General features: G+C 42.8%; 1 protein-coding gene across 1 annotated transcript in view; it reads right to left on the reverse strand.

Moving 5' to 3' along the window:
- insra (insulin receptor a) overlaps positions 1-23,504 on the reverse strand; it is a 60,137-nt gene extending 36,633 nt beyond the window's left edge. The window contains exons 1-2 of the mRNA XM_080837428.1: positions 23,057-23,504; positions 15,058-15,606 (exon numbers count right to left, since the gene is read on the reverse strand). Of these exons, the coding sequence (XP_080693554.1) occupies positions 15,058-15,606; positions 23,057-23,132 (625 nt within the window). The 5' untranslated portion in view covers positions 23,133-23,504. The remainder of the gene's footprint in view (positions 1-15,057; positions 15,607-23,056) is intronic.
- Positions 23,505-23,704: the final 200 nt, after the last annotated feature.

A 23,704-nucleotide genomic window follows, 5' to 3' on the forward strand; every position in this document is an offset into this window, starting at 1 on the left:
AGCTAACACTCCCTGCTCCTGTGAGCGAGGAGCTAACACTCCCTGCTCCTGTGAGCGAGGAGCTAACACTCCCTGCTCCTGTGAGCGAGGAGCTAACACTCCCTGCTCCTGTGAGCGAGGAGCTAACACTCCCTGCTCCTGTGAGCGAGGAGCTAACACTCTCTGCTCCTGTGAGCGAGGAGCTAACACTCTCTGCACCTGTGAGCGAGGAGCTAACACTCTCTGCTCCTGTGAGCGAGGAGCTAACACTCTCTGCTCATGTGAGCGAGGAGCCAACACTCCCTGCTCCTGTGAGCGGCCGAGGAGCTAACACTCCCTGCTCCTGTGAGCGGCCGAGGAGCTAACACTCCCTGCTACTGAGAGCGGCCAAGAGGAGCTAACACTCCCTGCACCTGTGAGCTGGCCTGCCAGAGCTATGAAGTCAGCAACACAGCTGCCCCACCTGCAGCACCACCAGCAGAAGCAGCAGCAGAAGGAGACAAAGCGCCAGCCAGCCAGAACACTACCGCCATAGGAGTAGAGACACTATATTAGAGGACGGGAGCGCTCCATAATATGCTTAATACCCCTCCGAATTAAACCAGTGATGGTCCGTGTGCTACTAAAAGCTCTTTATATGATTTAATTTATTCACATTAGAATAAGCTTTTAGGAACAACTAAACATTGAAACGATAAAGGCTGTGCTTTCTTTTTTTGACCAAGAGGCAAGCATCCAAGTTCAAAAATAAATCTGCTTCCCGGTGTGAAGTGCAAGAGGATGTCAGTAATTGGCTCCATAGCAGAGAAACACACTAGGCTTGGCTGGCTTGGCTTCAGGTTTTAGGAGGGTGCTCTGAGGGCACTGGGTGCAGTGGCTTTGGGTGACTGGGGCAGGATGAGTCTATTAAAGCCAACATAGAAACACAGGGAGTCTTTCTGAGCCTACAGAATCTCTCTTCGGAGGGGCATCGATTAGCTGGAATAGCGTAAGGCTCGGTCAGAGCCACATTATTTGATTTCCATTTTTGGAGCCAGGAATTAGTTTGAGAACACACACTGGACACACAGCTAGAGGAATGTGTGGAGAATTCTAAATTTGACAAAAAGTGTAATGGATTATAATGAAAGTACTTCTTTTTTTTTTTTCAAGAGCACAATCTTAAGGCTACTCAAAAAGCCACCATGAGTTGAAAAGTAATTAAATCTAGTCTATGCTTTAAATGTTATACACGTGCCAAGCAGTTAGTTTCCGTTCACGTGGGTTGCTGAAAACAGATGGGTGTGTAAGCGAGAGACATGTGCGAAATACAATTAAATCGTGTCAACGCAAAAACAGAAGCAGTATGATGGAGATGCAAACCAAACATGTTTGAAAGACACTGGTGGTGGTGATGGTCTGCTGTAGGCTATGTGGAGCTAAAAGGCAAGTAAAGGAGATTGGGCTTCAAACAAACCATGACTCCATCTGCTTGGTCATTATTGGGTTTTTCCACAGAGGCTAGATGGCCCATTTGTTTTTATTTCCATTACAATTTGACTTTCCCAATGCAAACAGCACCTTAACCATTTATTGGAAATCAATTACTGTGTTCATTTAGTCACATGTGGAATAAAGAATGGGCCCCAAGAGCACGTGCCCTGCGCTGAAGCATTAGTGATTTATGGTAATGTGCAGGAAATGCCTTTTTTAAACTAAACGGCCAGAGAAGGGGGAAAGAGGGGGAAAGAACACACTGCCCATCCTGGACATTATGATCCCACTTCACAAGTTCAGAAGGGGTTAACTCTTAAAGAGTGTGTGGAAACAAAAGTGTCCGGACCGCTGGGGCGGGAGTGATGCATGCTGCCATTCTGTTTTGGTGGGAAGCGTCTGTATGTGTTTACGCTTATTTCTGAAGACCTCCGGTGGCAGGGCCCGCGTCTGATTGTGTTCCTGTCAGGGGAAAGGGGGTCGGGTGGTGTGTGTATGTGTGTGTGTGTGTGTGTGGGGGGGGGTGCTTGGCAAGTGCACTGGGTCGATGTGTGGAGGTGTGGTCGCTGCGTGAGGGCCCTCGGATCACTCCCTGAGGCCTCATTCATCAGCGGCAAGGAGGAAACCGTTGCACAATCCTGGGAAGCAATTCGGGATGGCAGTTCTGTGAAGTTCAGCAGCAGCCATTGTTCCCGTAGAGCCTGAATTGGCGCCAGAATTTCCTCTAGTGCCGAAGCATGTAGGCGACCGATGGGGTCAGAAAGCCAGAACATCTCCTCCACCACTACCACCACACACAGACAACCTCCCACCCCGTCCACCCTCTGTCCTGTCCACACGTCCAGTGCGTACAGAGTAGTGCTGCCACTACTACTACTAACCCTAGCCTAGCAGCAGGAAACAATAGTCACCCCTATCAAAACACTGTCATATCTGCACATAACATACATAGATCACAATGCAAGTTTGGACCTGACCGCGTCATTGTGCGGACATTTAAAACAGCCCTGGCGGCTCCTCTGTGTCTTTGCCGGATGAGGCCACGACTGTGACGTCCGAAAGGGTTACATTTGGACTTTGACAAAAGTGATCATACTGGGATCCTCCCAAAGGTCGTTATATGACTGTAAAACAGTCCAGCGCGCGCACACACACAGATTTTTTTTTTAAAGCTTTTCACATCCAGTGACAAGCACGTCAGAGTAAGAGGAACATTTTATTAAATCCCTGAAAAGCATTCCCTGCTCACAACTGCCTGACAAAGTGGTTTTAAGATCAGAGCTGTCTTCCTGATGTTGAGTGGTTGTAGATCTGTGGGGTTTGTTGTGATATGATCTGGCAGGCCAGTGCCTATTTGCCCCCAGCTAAGCTCAATAAAGAAACAGCCAAGGGAGCTGACGAATCCAATTACAGAGAGAGATAGAAATAAAAAAAGAAAAGACAGAAAGAAGGAAAAAAAAGAATGACTTGTAAATGAATGAATTAAGGAATGAGTGAGTATATAGAATAGAAGCCCACCCTGAATCTGGATCAAAGAGAGGTACGATCCCACCCTTTCTTTTTCAATTCAATTTTTCAAGTTTTATTCAATCCATACGCACTCTCTCTGACTGTTATTATTCACTCGCTGAAGCCTCTCACTCTACACCTTTGCGTTCTCCCCCTCCCCCTTCCTTTCAGCTAATGCTTCTAATCTCCCTTGAGAGTAGATAATGAAGATCATTTAATAATGTGTGTAAAACACAACCTCGCTGTGGGAGGCTCTGGTTGGTTCTCGGCTGGCCGTAGGCTCGCACAGGAGCCGGGGCCGGGGCTGCTGCGCTCCAAGAGCTGGGGACAGGTTAGTAATCAGCCCCAGAGTAAAGCAAAAAAAAAAAAAACATCAAAACAATACAAACAAGGGCCTGAAAGTGGGCCAGGGGTTTACCTCAGTTCAGTCAGCATGACTCAATTTGCAGTCCAGCAGGGCTATACATTAACACACACACACACTCTCTCTCTCTCTCTCTCTCTCTCTCTTTCTTTCTGTCTGTCTGTCTGTCTGTCATAAATATGCACGGAACTCACTCACTGCCAAACATGCATGAGCGGGAACATACACACTTCACCTCCCTTTCTCAGAAACCCCCCCAACACACACACACACACACACACACACACACACACACACACACACACACACACACACACACACACACACACACACACACACACTTTGGGCCTCCTCAGGTGCAGGCTATATGAGGCATAACTACACGAGAGCTTTTTGGCAGACCTCACAAAAAACACAAACTAGACCAGAAAACGACTACGTTCCTCTACCTGCCACTGTCCAATCGGGACGGTTTTCTTTCTAAACAATGCTGCTCCATATGTTGGGCTGAGCTGGATTGGAGGCCAGTAACTGAAAAAAGGGAGCATTCTGCAGAGCAGGACAATGCCAATGGCGTTTTTTCACAAACCCCCCCCCCCCCCCCCCCCACGCGTGGTGGAAACTTAGCAAATCTACTGGGGGGAAAGGAGCACCGCCACATCAAGAAGCGAAATGAAAAACCATGCAGACCGGGACTGATGGAAACTTGCAAATTCCTCCCCCCTCAAAAAAAGAAAGAAAAAAAGGGTTAGCTTCGGATATGCAATACTCACAAACGCTCTCCTCTGACAGTGGCCCAAAGGCTCTTGGTAATTCTCCGTCTCCCTTTCTGTGTCTCACTTACCGATGAGGCCTGATGCTAGACTTTCTCCTAAGTCAGCAACCACTGTTATCTCTCGGTCTCCATCTCCACTCCCCTCCCCTCCCCTCTCCTCTCCTCTCCTCTCCTCTCCTCTCTAACAAGCCCTGGTGCAGTAGATTGGTTAAACATCAGATGGAGAATGCGATTTCCACACAAAAGCAAAAACACCATGCTCCCTGAAACTATGTGATCCAAGGGAGAGCTAGGTGAGGTTGTCTGGGCTGGGAAGCCCATTGAGACCCCTAGCTACTGTGCAGACAACCTTTGCTAGCCCACACACTTTTTCCTGGCCAAAGCCAATGTCGAGTCCATGGCTGCCAAAGGGACTGACGTAAATGGGCCGACAGGCCTCTCTCTCTCTCTCTCGAGAATCCTCTCCAAGTTGAGCAGCCTTCTCACCCAACATTCTCAAACCTTAAGTGGAACTTAAAGATGCAATGTATAGTTTTTCCATGTCAAAGACAAAACACTGTGTAGATCAACCATAATAGTGTCTGTAATAGTGAAGTAAAAACAGCAAGAATACTGGACATGGTTATGGATTTTATAACATGTTGCAGGGCCAAACCACTACAAACAATAACAAACATTAAGAAAAGCGATATGGAGGAGCTGACTTAATCCAATCAAAGGTATAGGGTGCATCACCACCCTCTGACGTTTTCAATGCATCTGGTATTAGTGTACAGAACCTGCGTGACCAGAGATCAGGACTCTACAAATCTACTCATGTTGGGTGAAGCCAATTTTGCCTGGTCTCATGTTCAAGTCAAAAAAAAATAAAAAAGGTGGAAAGACAAAAAAATTATGATCAAAGAGCAGCTGACTGCTTGGCAAATGGATGTTGTGATGCAGAACTGAAAAAGGTTAAGCTTAATCTAATTGGCTCTGTTTAACAAGTGCGTCACCACAGGCCCGCCGAGCTAATGAACTAGCCCAATGTGCTAGTGTTTAGCTTCAGCTCTAGTAAAACAAGCTAATGAGGCCGATCCTGGAAGACTTACATTTTCCGTTAGAATACAAGGCAAAGGAAGTACACTCATAAGGTCCTGATGTAAAACAAACAGGTTCCTTGAGCTTTGTTTACAAAACATATTAGCCTACCAAAACCTGCGATTAAAGCTCTTGCTCTCGCTCTGCACTCTGTGGCCACATGCACACAAACGAGCCAATGCAAATGTTGGCTGAAACAGGACAACAACTCCTAACCAACTCTTAAACGTAATCTGAAGCTTAATCTGCAATGCTTTCAACTCAAAAGAGGCTGTATTAACCACTGTAGAGGAACTACTTGTAGTGGGTTGTCCTGTCCACTGTATCAATTCGACCACAAAGCCACATCTATGAGACAAGAATGGCTTGTTTTTGTTGGACATGGGCACCCACAAATGGGTGCAGAGTAGCCCCTTGAGTACACCTCAGATAAAGGCTATGCAGCAGCAGAAGCGCAACAGTTTACAGACGTTTAGTTCACAGATATCTGTGATGTATTTCCTATACAAAATATAGAAACTAGGGCTGTAACGATACACCTACCTCACGATTCGATTCGTATCACGATTCTTGACCCACGGTTCGATACACCCCACGATATTATTATTAGGGCCCGAGCTGCTGAAACCAGCGAAGCCCTATTGTTTTTCTATGGTTTCTTCTTATTTTTATTCTTGACGATATTCCATGGAAAACTCACCAAATTTGGCAGGAATGTTATGCCGAGAATTATAAGAACAAAACAAAATGGCTCTATAGCGCCCCCTACAACATTGCAAATACCCCTATGCATTGGGGTTAGTTTGGCACAGCTCGACGAAATTCGGTACACACCTTTATCATGCCCAGACGCACCAAAAAGTGTATTGACGAAATGGTGGCAGGTCAACAGGAAGTTGGCAATTTTGAGTGGAACGTGCGTTTTGACTGCGTTTTTGCCTGTTTACATACCTCGCATCTGATCGAACTCCTCCTACAGATTTAATGGGAATGACTTCAAACTTGGTCAGGATACTCTTCAGCCATGGGGGATCAAATTGTATGTACGGATTTTTGAATTTCTCAAAGGTGTGGGCGTGGCAGACCCTCAAACTTTTACGACTCGCCGATGCTCGCCACAAAACGCAAAGTCACTTTTAATTCCAGCCTGCATTGTCCGATCCTGACCAAACATCATAGGGTTGAAGCTGGACCGGGCCTGAACGCAGACATATGCCTATAATGCCAAACGCCTATAGCGCCACCTGTTGGTGGTTGGAATCGTCACTCTGTTTCCACACCTGGCGTCTGATCGAACTCCTCCTACAGATTTAATGTAAATCTCTTCAAACTTGGTCAGGATACTCTTCAGCCATGGGGGATCAAATTGTATTGAGGGATTGTTCAAAATCTCAAAGGTGTGGGCGTGGCAGACCCTCAAACTTTTATGACTCGCCAGTGCTCGCCATTTTCACACCTTCCATCTGATCGAACTACTCCTACAGATTTAATGGAAATCCCTTCAAACTTGGTCAGGATACTCTTCAGCCATGGGGGATCAAATTGTATTGAGGGATTGTCCAAAATCTCAAAGGTGTGGGCGTGGCAGACCCTCAAACTTCGACTCGCCACTACTCGCCAAAACCACAAACTCACTTAAAAATCCTGCCTGCATTGTCAGATCCTCACCTGCATAGGGTGGACGCTGGACCCGGCCTGAACGCATACATATGCCCATAATGCCACTCGCCTATAGCGCCACCTGTTGGTGGTTGGAAACATTGCACATTGTCCGATCCTGACCAAACTTCATAGGGTGGACGCTGGACCCGTTCTGAACTCGGATATATGCCCATAATCTCACTTGCCTATAGCGCCACCTGTTGGTGGTTGGAAACGTCACTTTCTTTATTCTTTGTGCTGTATTGTTCTGATGTGTTGATGTGTGTGGCATTCTCACGGCTTGCTCTAAGCTTGACGGACGGCTGTGCGGTGCACGTCTGCCATCGACCAGCGCCTTCCCCGACGAGCGCGCGTGCTCGGGCCCGCTCATCGCTGCTTTAATTATTATTATTATTTTACCTCGCGATTTTTAAAATATATTCTCTTAATTCACATTAGAATAAGTATGAGCTATAAAAAAAATGAAGAAACAATTTATAACCAAATATTGAGGTTTTTATTACTCAAAGCAATGCTGTTGAAAAAAATTCAACAATCTTCGGAACCTGTTATCTATCTCGAGAGCAAATGCCAGGCTCATACAAAAACATTAACGTGAATTAATTGATGCTAATACCTAGCGCGGTCTCTGTAGGATTTCCCATATACGTTAGCATTAAGCTAACGTATTTTCTACCACAGTAAAACATGCAATACTATGTGATTGTTTTTAGAAAACGAATGTTACGTGATGAGATTACTAAAATGTAGTCTGCATGTCTGCTCAGTTTAGCAGTGCTACCCAAGCAAAGGTTTGAAAAGAACTTCAAGCTTCAGACTTTCTGTTAGGGAAACAGCTTTCTATCAGCCAAGCAAATGGCAGGCTCATGACAACACGCGCAACCCTTGGGAGCATGAACTGCACTGAGTAAATTTTGCGCAACAATTAACCCCAACGCTGAAGCAAGCAGCCGCCTTTACTAGCGAACCAAACTTTTTGAGGGCATGTCGCGGTTCTGCCTCCTCGCATCGCGATGCAGGTTCGTGGCCCAGAGTGTCGCGATTTCTCGGTCCGATCCAATATCGTTACAGCCCTAATAGAAAGTTATATTAACATGTTTGAAATGTGGATGATTTATAGCTTTTTATACTCAGCCTTTCATTAGCAGAGCCTGTGGGACTACCCTATGTGATGCCCAAATAAACGAAAACAAAAAAATCTCAGTGTGAACCTAAATCATTAACTCCATTAGAGGCAGTTAACTTTCATGACTTTGTTTTAATACTGGTGTGGTAACACTCAAAATAGGTCTGAAGTGATCCAGGGGAGGGCCAGATGAGGGGGATCTGTCAAACCGGCTGATTGTAAATGCAAACTCTTCTTCATGCTACACTGTGTGTTCACCATCGCGACAAAGGTGTGGGACGTGCAACTTACATAGTTTTGTGACTGTGTGCGATTGGGATGGGCACTCTTCCTCAATTTTGTGGTCTGTAGCCTCTGGGCTGAAAGCAGTGGATGAAATGGTAAGAACTTGCCCACTGTGTGATTTATCTAAGCTAATGCCCAAGTTTCCAGAAGTTTGTAAAGCATTTTTTTACTGATTGTTTATACAATGTTTCCATGTCAGTATGAACAGAAGTAATTTAAGGTTAAGAATACAAGACAATAATCATGGCAAAATTCCACACCGCCACCGCTGTGAGAGCACTACAAGAAGCGGTGTGTGAGGATGTCTATTGAGTGATATCCATGTATGAATACGTGACGGCAAGTGTGATCTAGTACAGAAGATACCGCTGCCGGCTAGTTACTACAAGGTTGCTAATTTTCGATTCCCCTCACCTCCTACCTGGTGTGTATTTCTCTCTATTCTTGAGTCCCCCTTCATAATTTTCTACAATAATGATATGCTATGGTGTACTAATAACACTGTCATATAATTATGAGTGCTTTGTTCTCCGCATCGGCGACACTACAAAAATGTACCACTCGCAAAAAAGCGCAAGACAGTCAATGTTCGACTGTGGTGTTTGTAATAAATGACTGGAGAAGGTCTTGTAAATTATTATTCCTTGTTAGCTGAATCGGTAGCGCTCATACAAGAACTCATCATGATGGAATAATGTATCTTGGCGATAGCAAAGAACTCTCTCCCTACGCTAATCTAACTATCTAATATGGCTCCTTGGTCAATGGGATCCCTCCTTTTTCCGGGGGTGTGGCAAGCTTATCCAGCTACACTTAAGTAAGCCTGCGCTGGAGCAGGTTAGTGCTAATTGATATGTCACTATGGTGATTTATCGAAAGTTGCTTCCACAAACCAAAAAGAGGGGTGTTTTTTTTTTTCTTAGCCTGAAAATTAGCTCACTTAATCGCTTAGCGAGCTACAACGGATAGGGACCAGCTGTGGGTGGAAAACTTCAGGCCAACCAGGTCAGGATTTGAGGAATTGTAGGCTATGCAGAGAAGTCAAGTCAAATCAAGTTGAATTCCATACAGCGCATTTCATATGGTAAGCCCACCACCCAATTTGCGTTAATAGAATAAATGAATGACACAAAAACAAAACAAAAACAATAAGACAATAATTTACAACAACAAAAAAAAGTGTGTTTGGGGGTATAAAATGTCCATCCAACTGCAAGTTTGCATGTAAATCAAGTTCATCGGTTAGTCTACAATAAACTAGGTAGATGATGATGATGATGTCCATGGGCAGTAGGGCTGCAACTCACGATTATTTTGGTAATCGATTAATCTATCGACGTTTTTTTCCGATTAATCGACTAATCTAACGATTATTTCCATAAATTTAAAAAATGATTCAAAATGTTGGAATTTGAATTTCAAATGTATTTGAGTAACAAGTTAATACAAATGTAATCATCATAATAAATACATGAAATAGTAATACAAATTAAGAGTGCAAATATGCTTATAAAAGTAAAGAGAAAGTGCAAATAAAGTTTTAAAAGTAAAGAGAAAGTTTTAAAAGGAACTCAAAATAGCAATCAAGCCTCTGCAAGTGCAACATAACTGAGCTGCAGGTGACATTCAAATTCAACATATGAAAAAAAAAAAAATCCACAATCTTTTGTTTGAAGATTGCTAAGTGGAGGAGGTTATCTATTTAGAACAAACGAAAATACAGGCTACTCTGATAATTCACTGATTTACCGCATTGCACTTAACATAACTGAAATAGCGTTAGCAAGCATCCTCCATGAGACGTTCTGTTTTCAAACATTTAAGAGTAAACCTTACAATAAGTTATAGATATATGTCTATGATAATTGCTGCTAGACACTTACCGTTCTTATGCTCCCACAGCCCGTTCTCTTTGAAATACTGTAGTAGTACTTCTTAAACTACTAATAATTGACCATCATTGAGAAAAATGACAACTTTTCTGTTAGCCATATCTGATTAGCCTGGCCGTTACCAGACTGTGACTCCATTTTATTCCGTCAGTCAGTCTGGGCCAACCCAATGCATTTTGGTTTCCGAGATGGGCGGGTGCTTATCTTGAGGTTTAAAATCATTGGAGTTCCCTTAACCAATCAGCAACGTTTAGTAAGCATTCGGTAGATTAAACTCTTCCCAAAGCCAGTTGGGAGAAGAGCTACGACGTCCTTTCCAATCATAAAACTTAAAAATACTCTAAAACAAGAAAATACTCTTGTTCTCCTTTTAATTGTCTGATGTTCTCGACAGTTGAGACAACTTCTCCGATAGCTTTTCGTGTCTCTTCCTCCGTAGCCATTTTTGCTATACTGTTAAACTACAAACTCGGCTGGACTACATGCAACTCGGCAAGGCGAGTTTTGCGTCACAGCTCTGAACTGTTCGCTGATTGGTCCGGCAAAATTTTGAGTTCTGGAAACGATTGTCAATGGGGCTGGGCCAGACTGAGTATGAGCTTGAAATCAATTCAGGCGGAAATACGTAGGCTGGTGTCACCAGGCTAATATCTGATATGCAGCAGCTGCTAAACCAAGCTTTGTTTATTGTTTCCATGGTAACATGAGCCATCTCAAAATAATTCGCTTTTCGCAGCTATTTCGCACTTCCTATATGCAATTCCGAATGAAAAGTACCGGTAGCTCTGTTAGCGTCTGCAAAGAAAAAAGAAAAAAATATACAGTGGTGGCCAAAATTGTTAGAACACTCAGCATATTTAAGAGATCTCAGATGTTTTTGTTGAATTGACGATTAAAATACCCATCAAACAAATGAAATATCTACAAAATGATCTTTATGCTCTATAAACCATATAATAGAGCCATTTTAAGTAGATTAAGGTCATTTTCCTTACAAAAAACAAGCTAGGCCTATTTCACTGTCAATATCACACAATCATGTTCCTTCACAGAAGCAGCCAAATTACTTGTATAATCATTGTCAGGTGTGATCCCGGTTGAATTGCTGGTGATGAAAGAGTCTTAGGACACAGCTGTGTAATTATTTTGAATGTACAAGGCCTATCCTGCTCATTAAGTGATTGGTAACACCAGGGTTTTGTCACATAGGCCACAACACCAATTGGTATAAATTCAAAGCCTCTAGAAGTTGTCTTGTTACACATGTTGTTCTTTGAACATGGCTAAGGTAAGGAAGGAGCTAACAAGTGAGCAACGGGCTCGAATTAAGGCCCTTTTTGATGCTGGCTGGAGTTACCGCCGCATAGCCAAGGACTTGAGATGCAGTCCAAGCACCATCAAGTACACTATAGACCGCCATGATGCCACCAAATCACACCAGAACCGAAAGGGGAGAGGTAGAAAAAATAAACTTTCTGACAGACAAGTGAAGCATCTGAAAATTCTCAGTCTTAAGGACCGAAGACAGACCTCACGAGAACTTCGTGATGAGATCAACACCACAATGAATGATGGTGCAACAGTGTCTTCAAGGACTGTGCGACGGAAACTTGGAGAAAAAGGACTTGTTGGCAGGATAGCAGCAAAGAAACCATTGCTGAGAGAGAAAAATAGAGTGAATCGCCTGAAATTTGCAAAAGATCACAAGAAATGGACTAAGGAAGATTGGTCTAAAGTGTTGTGGACTGATGAGTCCAAGTTTGAACAGTTTGGCAACAAGCGTAGAGTGTATGTTCGACGGAGGGTGGGGGAGAGGTATAAAAATGAGTGTCTCTTGCCCACAGTTAAACACGGAGGGGGTAGTGTTATGGTGTGGGGTGCCATTTCAGCCTCAGGAACAGGTGACCTGGTGAAAATTGATGGCATCATGGATAAAAAAGTGTACCACAACATTCTGGTGAGGCACGGAGTACCATCTGGGAGTCGTCTTATTGGGCCTGGATTTATTTTCTAAGAGAACAATGACCCTAAACACTCTTCTCACCTATGCCGGAACTACCTGCGACAAAAGGAATCTGCTGGATCACTGAAAATGATGGCCTGGCCACCTCAAAGTCCGGACCTCAACCCCATCGAGCAAATTTGGGGCGAGTTGGACAATAAACTGGACAGATCCATTATACATTCAAAGGAAAGCCTTTGGCTTGAGTTGCAGAAGGCGTGGGATACAATTAGTGTTGAAGTTCTAAGGAAATATATTGACACTATGCCAGAGAGATGTGCTGCTGTAATTGCTGCAAAAGGTGGACATACCAAATATTAAAGTTAAAAGTGGATAAAAACAGAAAGACTCACTTCATCTGTTATTTGTTTGTGCTCAGAGCAACCATGTGCATGTTTCATGAACATTATGAGTTGAAATTATGTTTTGGAGGCGAAAAAAATGCACATTTATTCAGATTTGTAGGGTGTTCTAACAATTTTGGCCACCACTGTATATATTTTTTTTTTATATTATATGACGCGTCAACGACACAAATCCGCGTCGACCATTTTTCACAATCGACTTAGTCGATTTCGTCGACTAATCGTTGCAGCTCTAATGGGCAGTGAGGGGAAACAACACACAGCAACCATAGATATATTATACTAGTATATACTATTATACTGCATATGCTGCATGAGGTGTGGTGTATTAGCTGGCAGTCTGAGAAGCAATAGTGTAACATCCAGCAGGGAAGCCAGCAACACGGTTGTCTCTCACTGCGACAGGACGTAGTCTACAGTCCAACTCTGAACATAAACATAAACACAAATGACGCAAATCGCTCAAATAAACCGTTTCCATCAATGTTAAGCACATTAACTCAATTAGAATAACTAGATAAACCACCTTCCTCTGGCGAATCTAATTTCTATGCGCATTGGGAATGTTAATGCGCACACAACAGGTGCACTTTTATGTATAAATCAAGCGTGAAGCCTATTTAGCTACATTTTTGTAGTTCTGGTAATCTTTTGTTTGGCATTTGGTAAGGTTATTAAGAGGACCATTTCTAAATGGTTTTGTTCATGATGAATGAATGTTTGTTTATCAACAAGTTATTTTTTAACAAATGTATAGGCCGCCGCTATCTCAAAAATGTTTCTTCCAGAAACCCAGAAAGATACACTGCAGTGACAAAAGAATAAAAAGAAGTTTAGTTCAATGTACAGTTCAAATTATTGTTCAGTTGTTATATTGACTGCTGTCATTTAAAGAAATACATGAACACCGTGATTCCTTTAAGTGTTTGTGTCGGTGCACCACCCCCCCCCCCCCACCCAAAACGCTGTAAACCTAGAGGAAAGACTGAACTGTGTACTGGTTGAAACTTTATACCATTACATAACATAAATGGACCCCTCCAAACTAGTTTTGCCTTCAGTACTCAAACCCTATGCTAAAATGACATCAAAGGTCTTCTATAATAGGCCTAAGCACTCCGTTTAACGTTTTAGTGAGATCAAATCATGGCTATCTGTGATATTTGTGGAATGTCTTGCTGGTGTTGTCCCAGTAAGCCTATACCACTACAATACCCATCCATGGCAACTACAGGACACAGGATGGCAAAATCACACGCCAAAGTGGAAAATCATGGCCCAAATAAGCCATGAAATTCACCCAGACATCACCAGCATAATGTGACGCCCGGTTGGTTTTCACAACATAAACCCTCAGCCTGAGTCTGTGTGTTCTGTGGCTTGACAAGTCGTTCAGCGCAGAGGGCGGCACAGGAGTCCAAACCACAGGGCCTCCAGCAGCAGCAGACCACAGGCAGGCAGGCAGGCAGAGGGGGCAGGCAGGCAGAGGGGGCAGGCAGGCAGGCCCAGCCTGGGATAAGAGCAGCACAGCACAGCACATCCCAGACCTGCTCTGCCCAAGCCCCTAGTCAGGATTACATCACTTGTCCTCAGACCACGGAAACGTTTAAAAAAACAAAAAAGAAAAAAACTCAAATACACACACACCCACCTCCCTCCTCAATTCTGCTTCCTTATCACTGGAGTCCACTCACATGACTGATATGAGCTGGCATGTGACAGGCACAGCTTACTGGGGGCAGGAATTTATGATAACTGTTCCCCCCTTCTCAAATCAGATGCACACATCTCAAACACATGAGGCCAAACTAACAGTTACATGATGTGTGCTGGGCCGGTTGTGTGAGAGGGCAGGCTCCTCATTGATAAGCTAAATTCTTCTGAGTGCTTAAACTTGAGCCCAAACTACTGATCCTGCTGGGGTCCTTCAAGGAGACCCTTAGGGACTGTAACCTGTGGCCACCTTAATAGACATGTTCACAGGTTTCATCATCAAACAGGAGATGCCTTATGTGTCAACAAGTGACAGATTAGCCAACAAGTGACAGATTAGCCTCTTGCGCAAGCTAGGTGCAGTATGTCTGCGAGCACACACACACCCGCCCGCCCACACACACAAACACACACACACACACACACACACACACACACACACACACACACACACACACACACACACACACACACACACACACACACACACACACACCGCACAAGCTCTGACACATAAACATGGATAATATTCTCGGAGCAAATCCCATGACCTGGCACTGCCAACATGGTGGCACACTCAATGACTGTCCACCACTTGGCACTCATTCTGTTTAACTCGAAAGTACCCACAAAGCCCCACACACAACACACATCTCATCACTAATAAAATATACTTTATTGACATAAATCTGACATCCTTCCAAAATAAAATTAAAAAAAAATAGTCTCATTTCATTAATATAGTGGACTTTCTAAGTACATTCTACAAGTACCATCCATGGTCACAAAACCAATACAGGACAAAGAGAAAGAGAGAGAGAGAGACACTCACTGTGCTGGCAATGCTGGAGGGTCCAACAGCGTTCGCTGAAATGGCCATTGATGGTGGTCTGAGGGCAGGTGGTCTTGCCCTTGACCATGCCAGGGCAGACATCGCCACACTCGCGGCTGTTCTTGTTCGCCATCACATAGTTGTCCTCCACCGTGTCCAGCACCTTGGCCCAGTCCAGTGTGGCCAGGTAGCACAGGTCCGGGTTTTTTTCCACCCGCACAGCGCCACGCGTGATGTTCATCAGACTGTGAAGGCCGATCTCCTTCAGGTGGAGATTCTCAAACATCACCAGCGCGTAGTTGAAGAAAAGATTGTTGCCACGGATGACGGCCAAGTTGGGGAAGAGGTCACTGAAGCTCTCCAGGCCGTAAACACGGAACAGCAGCAGGTAGTCGGTGATCATGGTGAGGTTGGGGAAGCTTAAGCCGCGGAAGTCCTCGGGCTTGGTTTTAAACATGAGCAGGATCTTCAGGTGGCCCTCGATCACCGTGCAGTTTCTTAGTAACGCCAGGTTTGTCGCGTTGTTCCGGATGTCTATGCTAGAGCAGACTGTGGGAAGGGATAGTGGTGTAAAGGGGAAGAGGAAGAGGGGGGGATAAAGAATTTAGTAATATGACAGTTTGCATGAGGTAAAAACAACAAAACAAAGCCCTTTTTTTTAATTACCCTTATTTCTCCACTTATTAACAATCCTGTACAAATTTTGGCTGGAAAACAAACAAACATGATCACAGATTTAAAATAAAAGGTGGCTGCAACCTGTCCCCAGACAGAAGAACAGCCCTGGCCAAATCTGACCCAGAGTCTGCAGTCCTCTGGGTCCTTATACCTGCCTGTGGGGGGCTGCTGGTCTGGCCTGTGCCCTGAAGCAGCTGGCCAGTGTGTGATGTAACGAGCCTAATGACGGCAGTCTGAGCATGTATACACGTATGCACATAACCCTGCACCCGTTAACAAACACATGGTTTCCTTGCAGCAGCCGGTGTGTTTACGACTCCAGAAGGGGCATCCCCGCTATGGAGGATAATGGAATGATCTAAGAGTTTGGGGCATGTCCTGGAAAAACAGTGAGGCACTGGACAGCTGAACCGAACACCCGAGAGCGCAAGATCTCTTCTTTTCTTTGACTCCCTTTACTGCTCACACACACACACACACACACACACACACACACACACACACACACACACACACACACACACACACACACACACACAACACGCATAAACACAACACACATGCTGGCTGCCATATTTTACATCAGTAGGCATATACGCTTTCAGACGGGAGATTATTTTTAGCACCACATTACTGATTGAGAATCTAATACGCTACACAGGCGCAGTGACCAGCACTCAACCACTCAGGACCTGCGGGAGGCCTGCAGCACACATGGAGAGCGTGAAAAAAACACTAGTTTAATTTAGCAAGGCCTAGGTTTTTATGAGCACACAGCTACGACTCCTCTCAGTTTTAATACAAGCCTATCACCAGTTGGCATTACCGATGCTGATTTGCAGAACAAAACAATTCATTTTGTAAACCACAGATAAATGTCAGCTGATCTACCACTGCGAAAGCTCCGAAGCCATGGCTGGGGTTCAGTGACTCACATCATGAAACACTTAGCATCTTTGTGCTGCTTAGTGTGTTAAAGCTATGTTAAATAGTTATATATTCAAATCATTTTAACCTGTTGTGTGATACAACTATCTTGATATATTGTGTGAACATCACAACATACATATCAATCCTTCGTTTCTTTAACAAATGTGGATTTAACCTTGTAGCACAATATAGAATTAAAAATGTTCAACTCAATATTATTCATTTCACAGTCCACACATACAGACAAAACACATAATTCTGTTTAACCAGTCTCATTTAGCATTAGTACATAGGATAATGTATTGCCAAACTAACAAAATAGTAATTATTAAAACTTTTTCTGATACACTGTCTTTTGTGTTTGTCTTTTTGGAATTGTTTCATATGCATTATTTTATGCAATAGCACTCCTGATAATTTAGACAAAGGTGTTAAATATAAGGATGAATTACAGGTCATTCCTTCAATTAACAGAAAATAACTTAAAGTTTATTAACACAGCCTGGATCTCAGCTACATTTCTCATATAAATCCCTTCATTGGCAAGTATGATAACATGATTGTAGAGACAGTAGTGAGTCATAGTAAAGATGCATTGATATACTAAGACCATATGTCACTGTGATGAAAGATCATGATCATATCAAACAGAACAACACTATAAGTTTAATGCTCTCAATGACAGTGGTGGAAGTAAGAGACCTTTAGAAAGGCAAAGAATGATTGGCAAAACACTGCTGCTATTCTGACAACGCAGCCACCCAGTCAGCAGTCTCGCTGCAATCAGACACAGGCAAAGGGTCTAGGAAACAAGTGCAGGTGCACTGTGGACAAGGCAGGCAATAGAATAGTGAGGTTCCACTGCTGTACTGCCAGCAAGGGGATGGTCTAGACACTGAAAAGATGATTTAGTGGATCACCTGCAGACCAGCTGTTCCTTCTCATTTCCTTACTCAAATTTTGGAGAAGAAAAAACAGCACTCTTGTGAAACCTTAAATGGAGTCCAACCACCTCATACATGGGATTCCACTGTAATGCCCCGTCACCTCAATGGTCTTACACATCATTGCGTTAGGAGTGTTACTCTGTTCAAATAAACCAAAAAAAAAAAAAATCTTCTTTTGATTGACAGATCTTATAATAGGTGTGGCAAATGGTTTTAAACCCCAAATTAAATCTCATTTTAATGGCTTCTCATAAAGGGTACAAATCTTTCGAAAACACCAAGTGCCACAAATCATTGTCCCAAGTCGTAAAAAAACTACAATACAAGGCCAAGAGGAGATGGATGCTAGACTGCTTCCTCTTGCCAGGGGAGCTCAGAGAGGAACACACCGTAAATCAGGTATGGCCACTGGGTATGTTTAAATGACGGGCCTCTGACATGAGTGACAAAACCAGGAGGCCTGGAGGCTGTGCTGGGGAATTTTTAAAAGGACATCGCTCCCCCATGTCAACCACCCACCTTGACAGAGTTTGTAACAGGAGCATCAACCTGATTCGGTTGATATCTCCAACTCTCGCACAAAGTCAATAGTAAAGGTTAAACAAAAATATCAATTAAAAACAAATGTTTATAAAGAAACGAGAGAAACCTCCTGAAATGTTTCTTTTCAAACTGGAATGTTAAAAGTCAATCCACTGAGGGAAAGGCGGCGCAGATCACTTCAAATCCAGAAAACACTACAGACTGGATTGTGGGGGAATCTGTCTATAAGGATTGGTTGGTTGGTTAAACTGAGGAGGCCTTAACTGAGGCCCCAAAATAGTTTCACTCTTCCCTACAGCAGTTCACCCGCAGGCCTGAGAGGAACAAGAAGGGGGCCAGCTTTGCAATTACACAACTTGTTTATGTTCAATCTGCCCTCTGAATCTCGCACAGACTGGTTGGATGATATTTCCCAATCACTTCTCTTCCAGTTTAATGAAAAAGGTGGCGAGCACCCTGGGGTGCTTACTCAGGCCTATTGGTTAGTGGGCCATGAATATCTAGCCTATGTCTTCAAACATTTCAAAATCATGGACTATTGCTTCCTACTGTGCTGGCTCACTGGGGGGACCTGCAAAAATGGTATCACATCCAGCTGTATTCAGGGGCCTCTAGGCAGTGTTACCAGCTACCTGAATACAGAAGACAGCCTGAGTCGAGCATTCAGGAAATATTTGAAGTGAAAGTACAGTCTTAAACTTAAGCAACAAGAACAAAATAGCCCATGACTTCACGTGAGAGAGGATATCGCTGTGACGGTTTAATTCAAATGTTATGTTTTCAATGGTATTCAGTTAAGGTCTGAAGGACTTTATACGAGTTATTACAACTCCACAGGCCAAACATGTATACATGGCAAAAGACTTATGGGCATTCCACACGACAATGGTGACAACTGAAACGTTTTGTTGTGTTTTTGTTCACAAGACAACAGCATTTTCGAGGCCTGAAAATGCAAAGTCTTGAAAACAGGTTCAAGAGTAGAATCTTTAGAACAATTATCCCTTACATGTCTGTGTAGACATGCGTATAAAGAACCTATTGAAAATAATGACAACATAATCCCAACTTTATCCAATCATGTTTCATTCTCCGTGATGTTTCAGTATGGGCCTCAGTGGCAATGATTATTAAATATATTTTTTGATAGTGAGAAACATCATGGTAATCAGCAAACTTGTTCTATTTCTACAAGAAGGACGTAATCCAACGGAAGCATCAGTGGCCAAAGCCTTTTCTTGCATATGTTTTACATAACATGCCACTAAATGCTAGTAACTTTAAGCAGGGTGACTTCACCGTGGAATATCTGTTCACCCAAACCATGTTTTGCTGATAATGACAAATAAACAATTAATAGGGTTTCTCATCTTATAGTGGCGCTGCTTAATTATTCGTTTATTAAGTAGGGATATTTAGAAGGGATCTAGCAACAGCTTTCCTGCTAGTTTTTGCAAATCTGTGTGGATAGTTCTCAAAATGGTGTTGCATGAATAAGACACTTTTTGAAAACGTTAGCATGTAAACAGCCGATCAGTTTGACACATTACAGGATGTATACTCTGATAACAGTAGCCACAAAACAATGAGTATGAAAGGGTCAAATCATTTCAAGAAAAGAGAAGCTATCAAACAGGAGGAGGAAGTCAGTCCGCGTTCAAACGGAGTTCCTTTCCCATCTTCACCCAGACTCTAGGGATGCACCGAGCCGCTTTTTTCACCTCCGATACCGATACCGATATCTGAGGTTTAGTATCGGCCGATACCGATCCGATACCGATATAAAAAAACAGCGCGAAAGTATGGTAACTGTGTGTATGTGTGTGACCACACGTGTGAGAGGGAGAAAAGAGGAGTGCATGACATGAGATCTTGGTGCATTTTTTACTCATTTGCTACTTAACATCATGTCTAGTCGTCACTATCAATTCATAACATAGGATAAAAATAATCACAAATAATGTACGTTCTAACTAGGGCTAGTGTTCATATTAGTTAGCAATCATATATCCTCTAGCGTCAACTTTAATGTTACATTGTAGAGGCTCAGCACGGTGACCTGTTAATGTATTTGCTGGCTCTAGTCTGTTAAAAGACCCACAATTACTAAAACAGTATTCTTTATCTCTCTTTAATGTGCATTTATCAATTTCCATTACATGACGATGCATGTGATCGTACACATGTGTGTGCCTGCAATGAGAATGGGGACTGCACTGAATTACTTTAACATGAGTTATCGCTACACGATAACAATTACACAACTAACATTACTCGATACATATAATTGTGGACATTACACTAGGCATTACACTAGGCAACATGGATCTCATTCATAGCTCATGTAGTCGAAATCTTAACAGGATGAACCCATCTTTATTACAGCTAATCAACATCAGAACATAACTAAATCTCCGCTTAGCATGCTAACTGCTACTAATAGCAACCTGCACTCATAATACTACCCATCACAGTCGTAACTTCATGAAACCCCTTACATTCATTATGTACGCACACAATGCCTCCCATACATGTCGAACAATGATGATTTAAGCATTGGAAATGTATAAGGCACAACTACTTTGCCACTGATGGGCGACGAACTGAACTTGTCACTATTCACTCAGTGTGGACACATGTGTCCAATTTCCGATTTCAGTCCGATTTAAATTGGATATTGGACACATGTGTCTCTCCAGAACTAGATTCATTGTGTCCGACTTGAGTCCCACTGGACTCCGATGTAAACCCCTGGACACACGATTCGATTCCGCTGGTAATTGGACTGGGCGCGCATGTGTCTCTCGTATCTGATTCAAATTGGACAACAACAACTTTTGCACGTGCTTGAGATCGTGCCCACAGACATATAAATGCATCATATATAATGTATATGATATGATAAACGCTGCTAGACGCTCAGTTCTTGTGCTCCTTCTCGTTCACGTTGAAAGACTGAAAGCGAAACTGAAACTTTGAAACTGGAACGCAACTGTTTGGGACAGAAAGCTAATTCAGTGAACAAATATTTTCATATTACTTTCCACCAGTTGTTAGTCATGTAATCCATTCATATCGATGTGAATCAATCAATACTAATACAACTTTAACTGTGGTGTGTTTTTGTTTCATTTCACAACGTATTTACTGTATAATCAACGGTAGCAGATGTAAACATTCCGCATTTGATTTGAACTGACGCGCCCAAGATCTAGATTGGTCACTGCCATGTGCTTTGAGATAGAGCAGTTAACCCCCCATGGAGACCCCATGGAGAGAAATGAATGGGATCTGAGTGCTGCCATCATGTGCCCGCACTGACTGAAAACTTAACTGAGCAGACAGCGTTGCTAGGCAACGTCACTATCAACAGAGAGTTTTTCATACAGTTAACGTGCGGAAAGGCTTTTTATGGCTGGTCTCTGGAGTGTCTGCCATCGCGGCACCCTACATTTTTGAATGTGCGTGTTTCAATATAACAACAGTCCGTTTAAAACAATGATACCGGAGCATGATATGAATTAAACAAAGCCTCGATGTAAATACATAAAAATAAACATTTAAAGAAAAAAAAAATATTAAATATAGATCGGCCCATTGTCACCGATACCCGATCTAGAAATTCCTTCAATATCGGTACCGATACCGATACAAATATCGGATCGGTGCATCCCTACGCAGACTCCATGCTGAAATGTATGCAGGATTAACAGTAATTTTCCTGATCCAAAATGCTGGCACAAAGATGAGGACAAAGGCAATAATAGCTTAACTGACAGCCTTACATGGCCAAGCGTGTCAGAAGCATCACTATTATCTTTCCTTTTTTAGGAGGGCTTCAAGTTGAGGCAACAATGAAAATTCGATTATCGAGAAAGACTACAGATACAATTGTTTAAGAAGCTATTTAAAGTCTAAACTGTCAGCCAAATCAATCTGTTACCTGGAGACCATATGATGCATGCAACAAGCTAAAATGCAAAAAAAAAAAGAAGATAAACGACAGCTCCAAACTACCATACTACATTTTAGTCAGTTGTGTTTGCTGAATAATTGGAGTTAAATAAATTCACTCAATTCAAAAAAAAAAAAAAATCTTATCCAAAGTCATTTGCTTTCGTTATGCAAATGCAAAACAATATGGACAGGAGGTAGTCGCTTAAAGAAAATGTACCTAATGGTACTCAAAACAATATTACAATACAAAAGCAACTGAACGAGTATCAGAAAACTCAAGTTGCATGACATTCTTCATTAACCACCCCTATACCACGTCTTAAAAAAAGTATCCTTAAAAATCAAAACGCAAGCTAAAATGTGTCCTATTGGCAAAAAATACAATTCTGATTCTGACCTGTCGAAATGCTCTATTAGGTGTGCATTTCAATTAGAATTCAATCAACACACCCCAACACTGAATGAAGCAACCTGAATCAGTCCATCCTTTCAACTAAAAACTGAGAAATCTGCATGTTACAAATTATCAACGCTAAAGTTGATGTCTCTGGAGTGATTTCCATAACCTGGCGAGAAGCAGAGCGTCGGAGTTGTTACATGCTGGCATTTCCTATGTAAACATCATAGCTTAGTTAAGGTTAGTAGAGAGATTTAAATCTGAAAACATGTTACAACCGTTTTAGATTCAAATAAACAAATCAACGGCACAGACTTCGGCAAAAGGACCATGGATCAGTCTGACAACTTCTAGTAATCACTTGCCACATGACCAGAATGTACACAACTCTACCTCTTGCATTAATGTCTCAGTGTATTGTCAGGCAGTACAAGTGTAGAATAACTTAACCAGACATATTATAAAAGTGTCCGAATGAGAGAGGGAATTAATGTAGAACTAATTAATTGTGTTAAAGAGTAGTCTGATTAAATCATGAGACACTTACCTTCTCCATTTGTTGGCTGACAAGTCCATAAAATGTAGACAGACGCCACCAAAACAATAAAAGTCCGCAGCCGCATCCTGATCCCAACAGATATGTACCAACTGTCCAGCGCGGTGAGGATCGATTTATGGACAAACCGTAAATGGTTATGTCTAATGCAGTTTGTTTATTAAAACAACGACATATGGCTGATAAAAAAAAAATCCTCTGTCAACCCCCAAAATGGGCGGAGAAGAAAGTCCAACGTGTTCAATCCGCTAGCGTTCAGCTAATCAGCTAGCTAGCTAAACTCGTTGATATGAAAAGATTGTTTAGCTAACGTTCGCTAGCTGCTTTAACTACACAAGTCTAGTGATTCAAAGTACCCATATATGTGTGAGAGAATATACGCAGGCAACATTGTGAAATAGTGTCAGTACAGCCTTCCTTTTAACGCAGTTGCATCAGTTCGTTTATGTTGGGTGAAATCCTCGTTTCCTCGAGAAAAATCCGTAGCAAGCTGCTAGCAAACCACCCGCGAGTCAGATCAGAAGGAATGGCTACAGCTAGCAATGCCGTTAGCTGTATTGCTAGCTGGCCAGAATAAAGTTATTGTTTGTCACAGCAGGACAAACCTTTTGGATTAGGATTTTCCTGTTTCAAAAGTTA

The sequence above is a fragment of the Sprattus sprattus genome (genome assembly GCF_963457725.1).
Source record: "Sprattus sprattus genome assembly, chromosome: 4".
Lineage (NCBI taxonomy): Eukaryota > Metazoa > Chordata > Actinopteri > Clupeiformes > Clupeidae > Sprattus > Sprattus sprattus.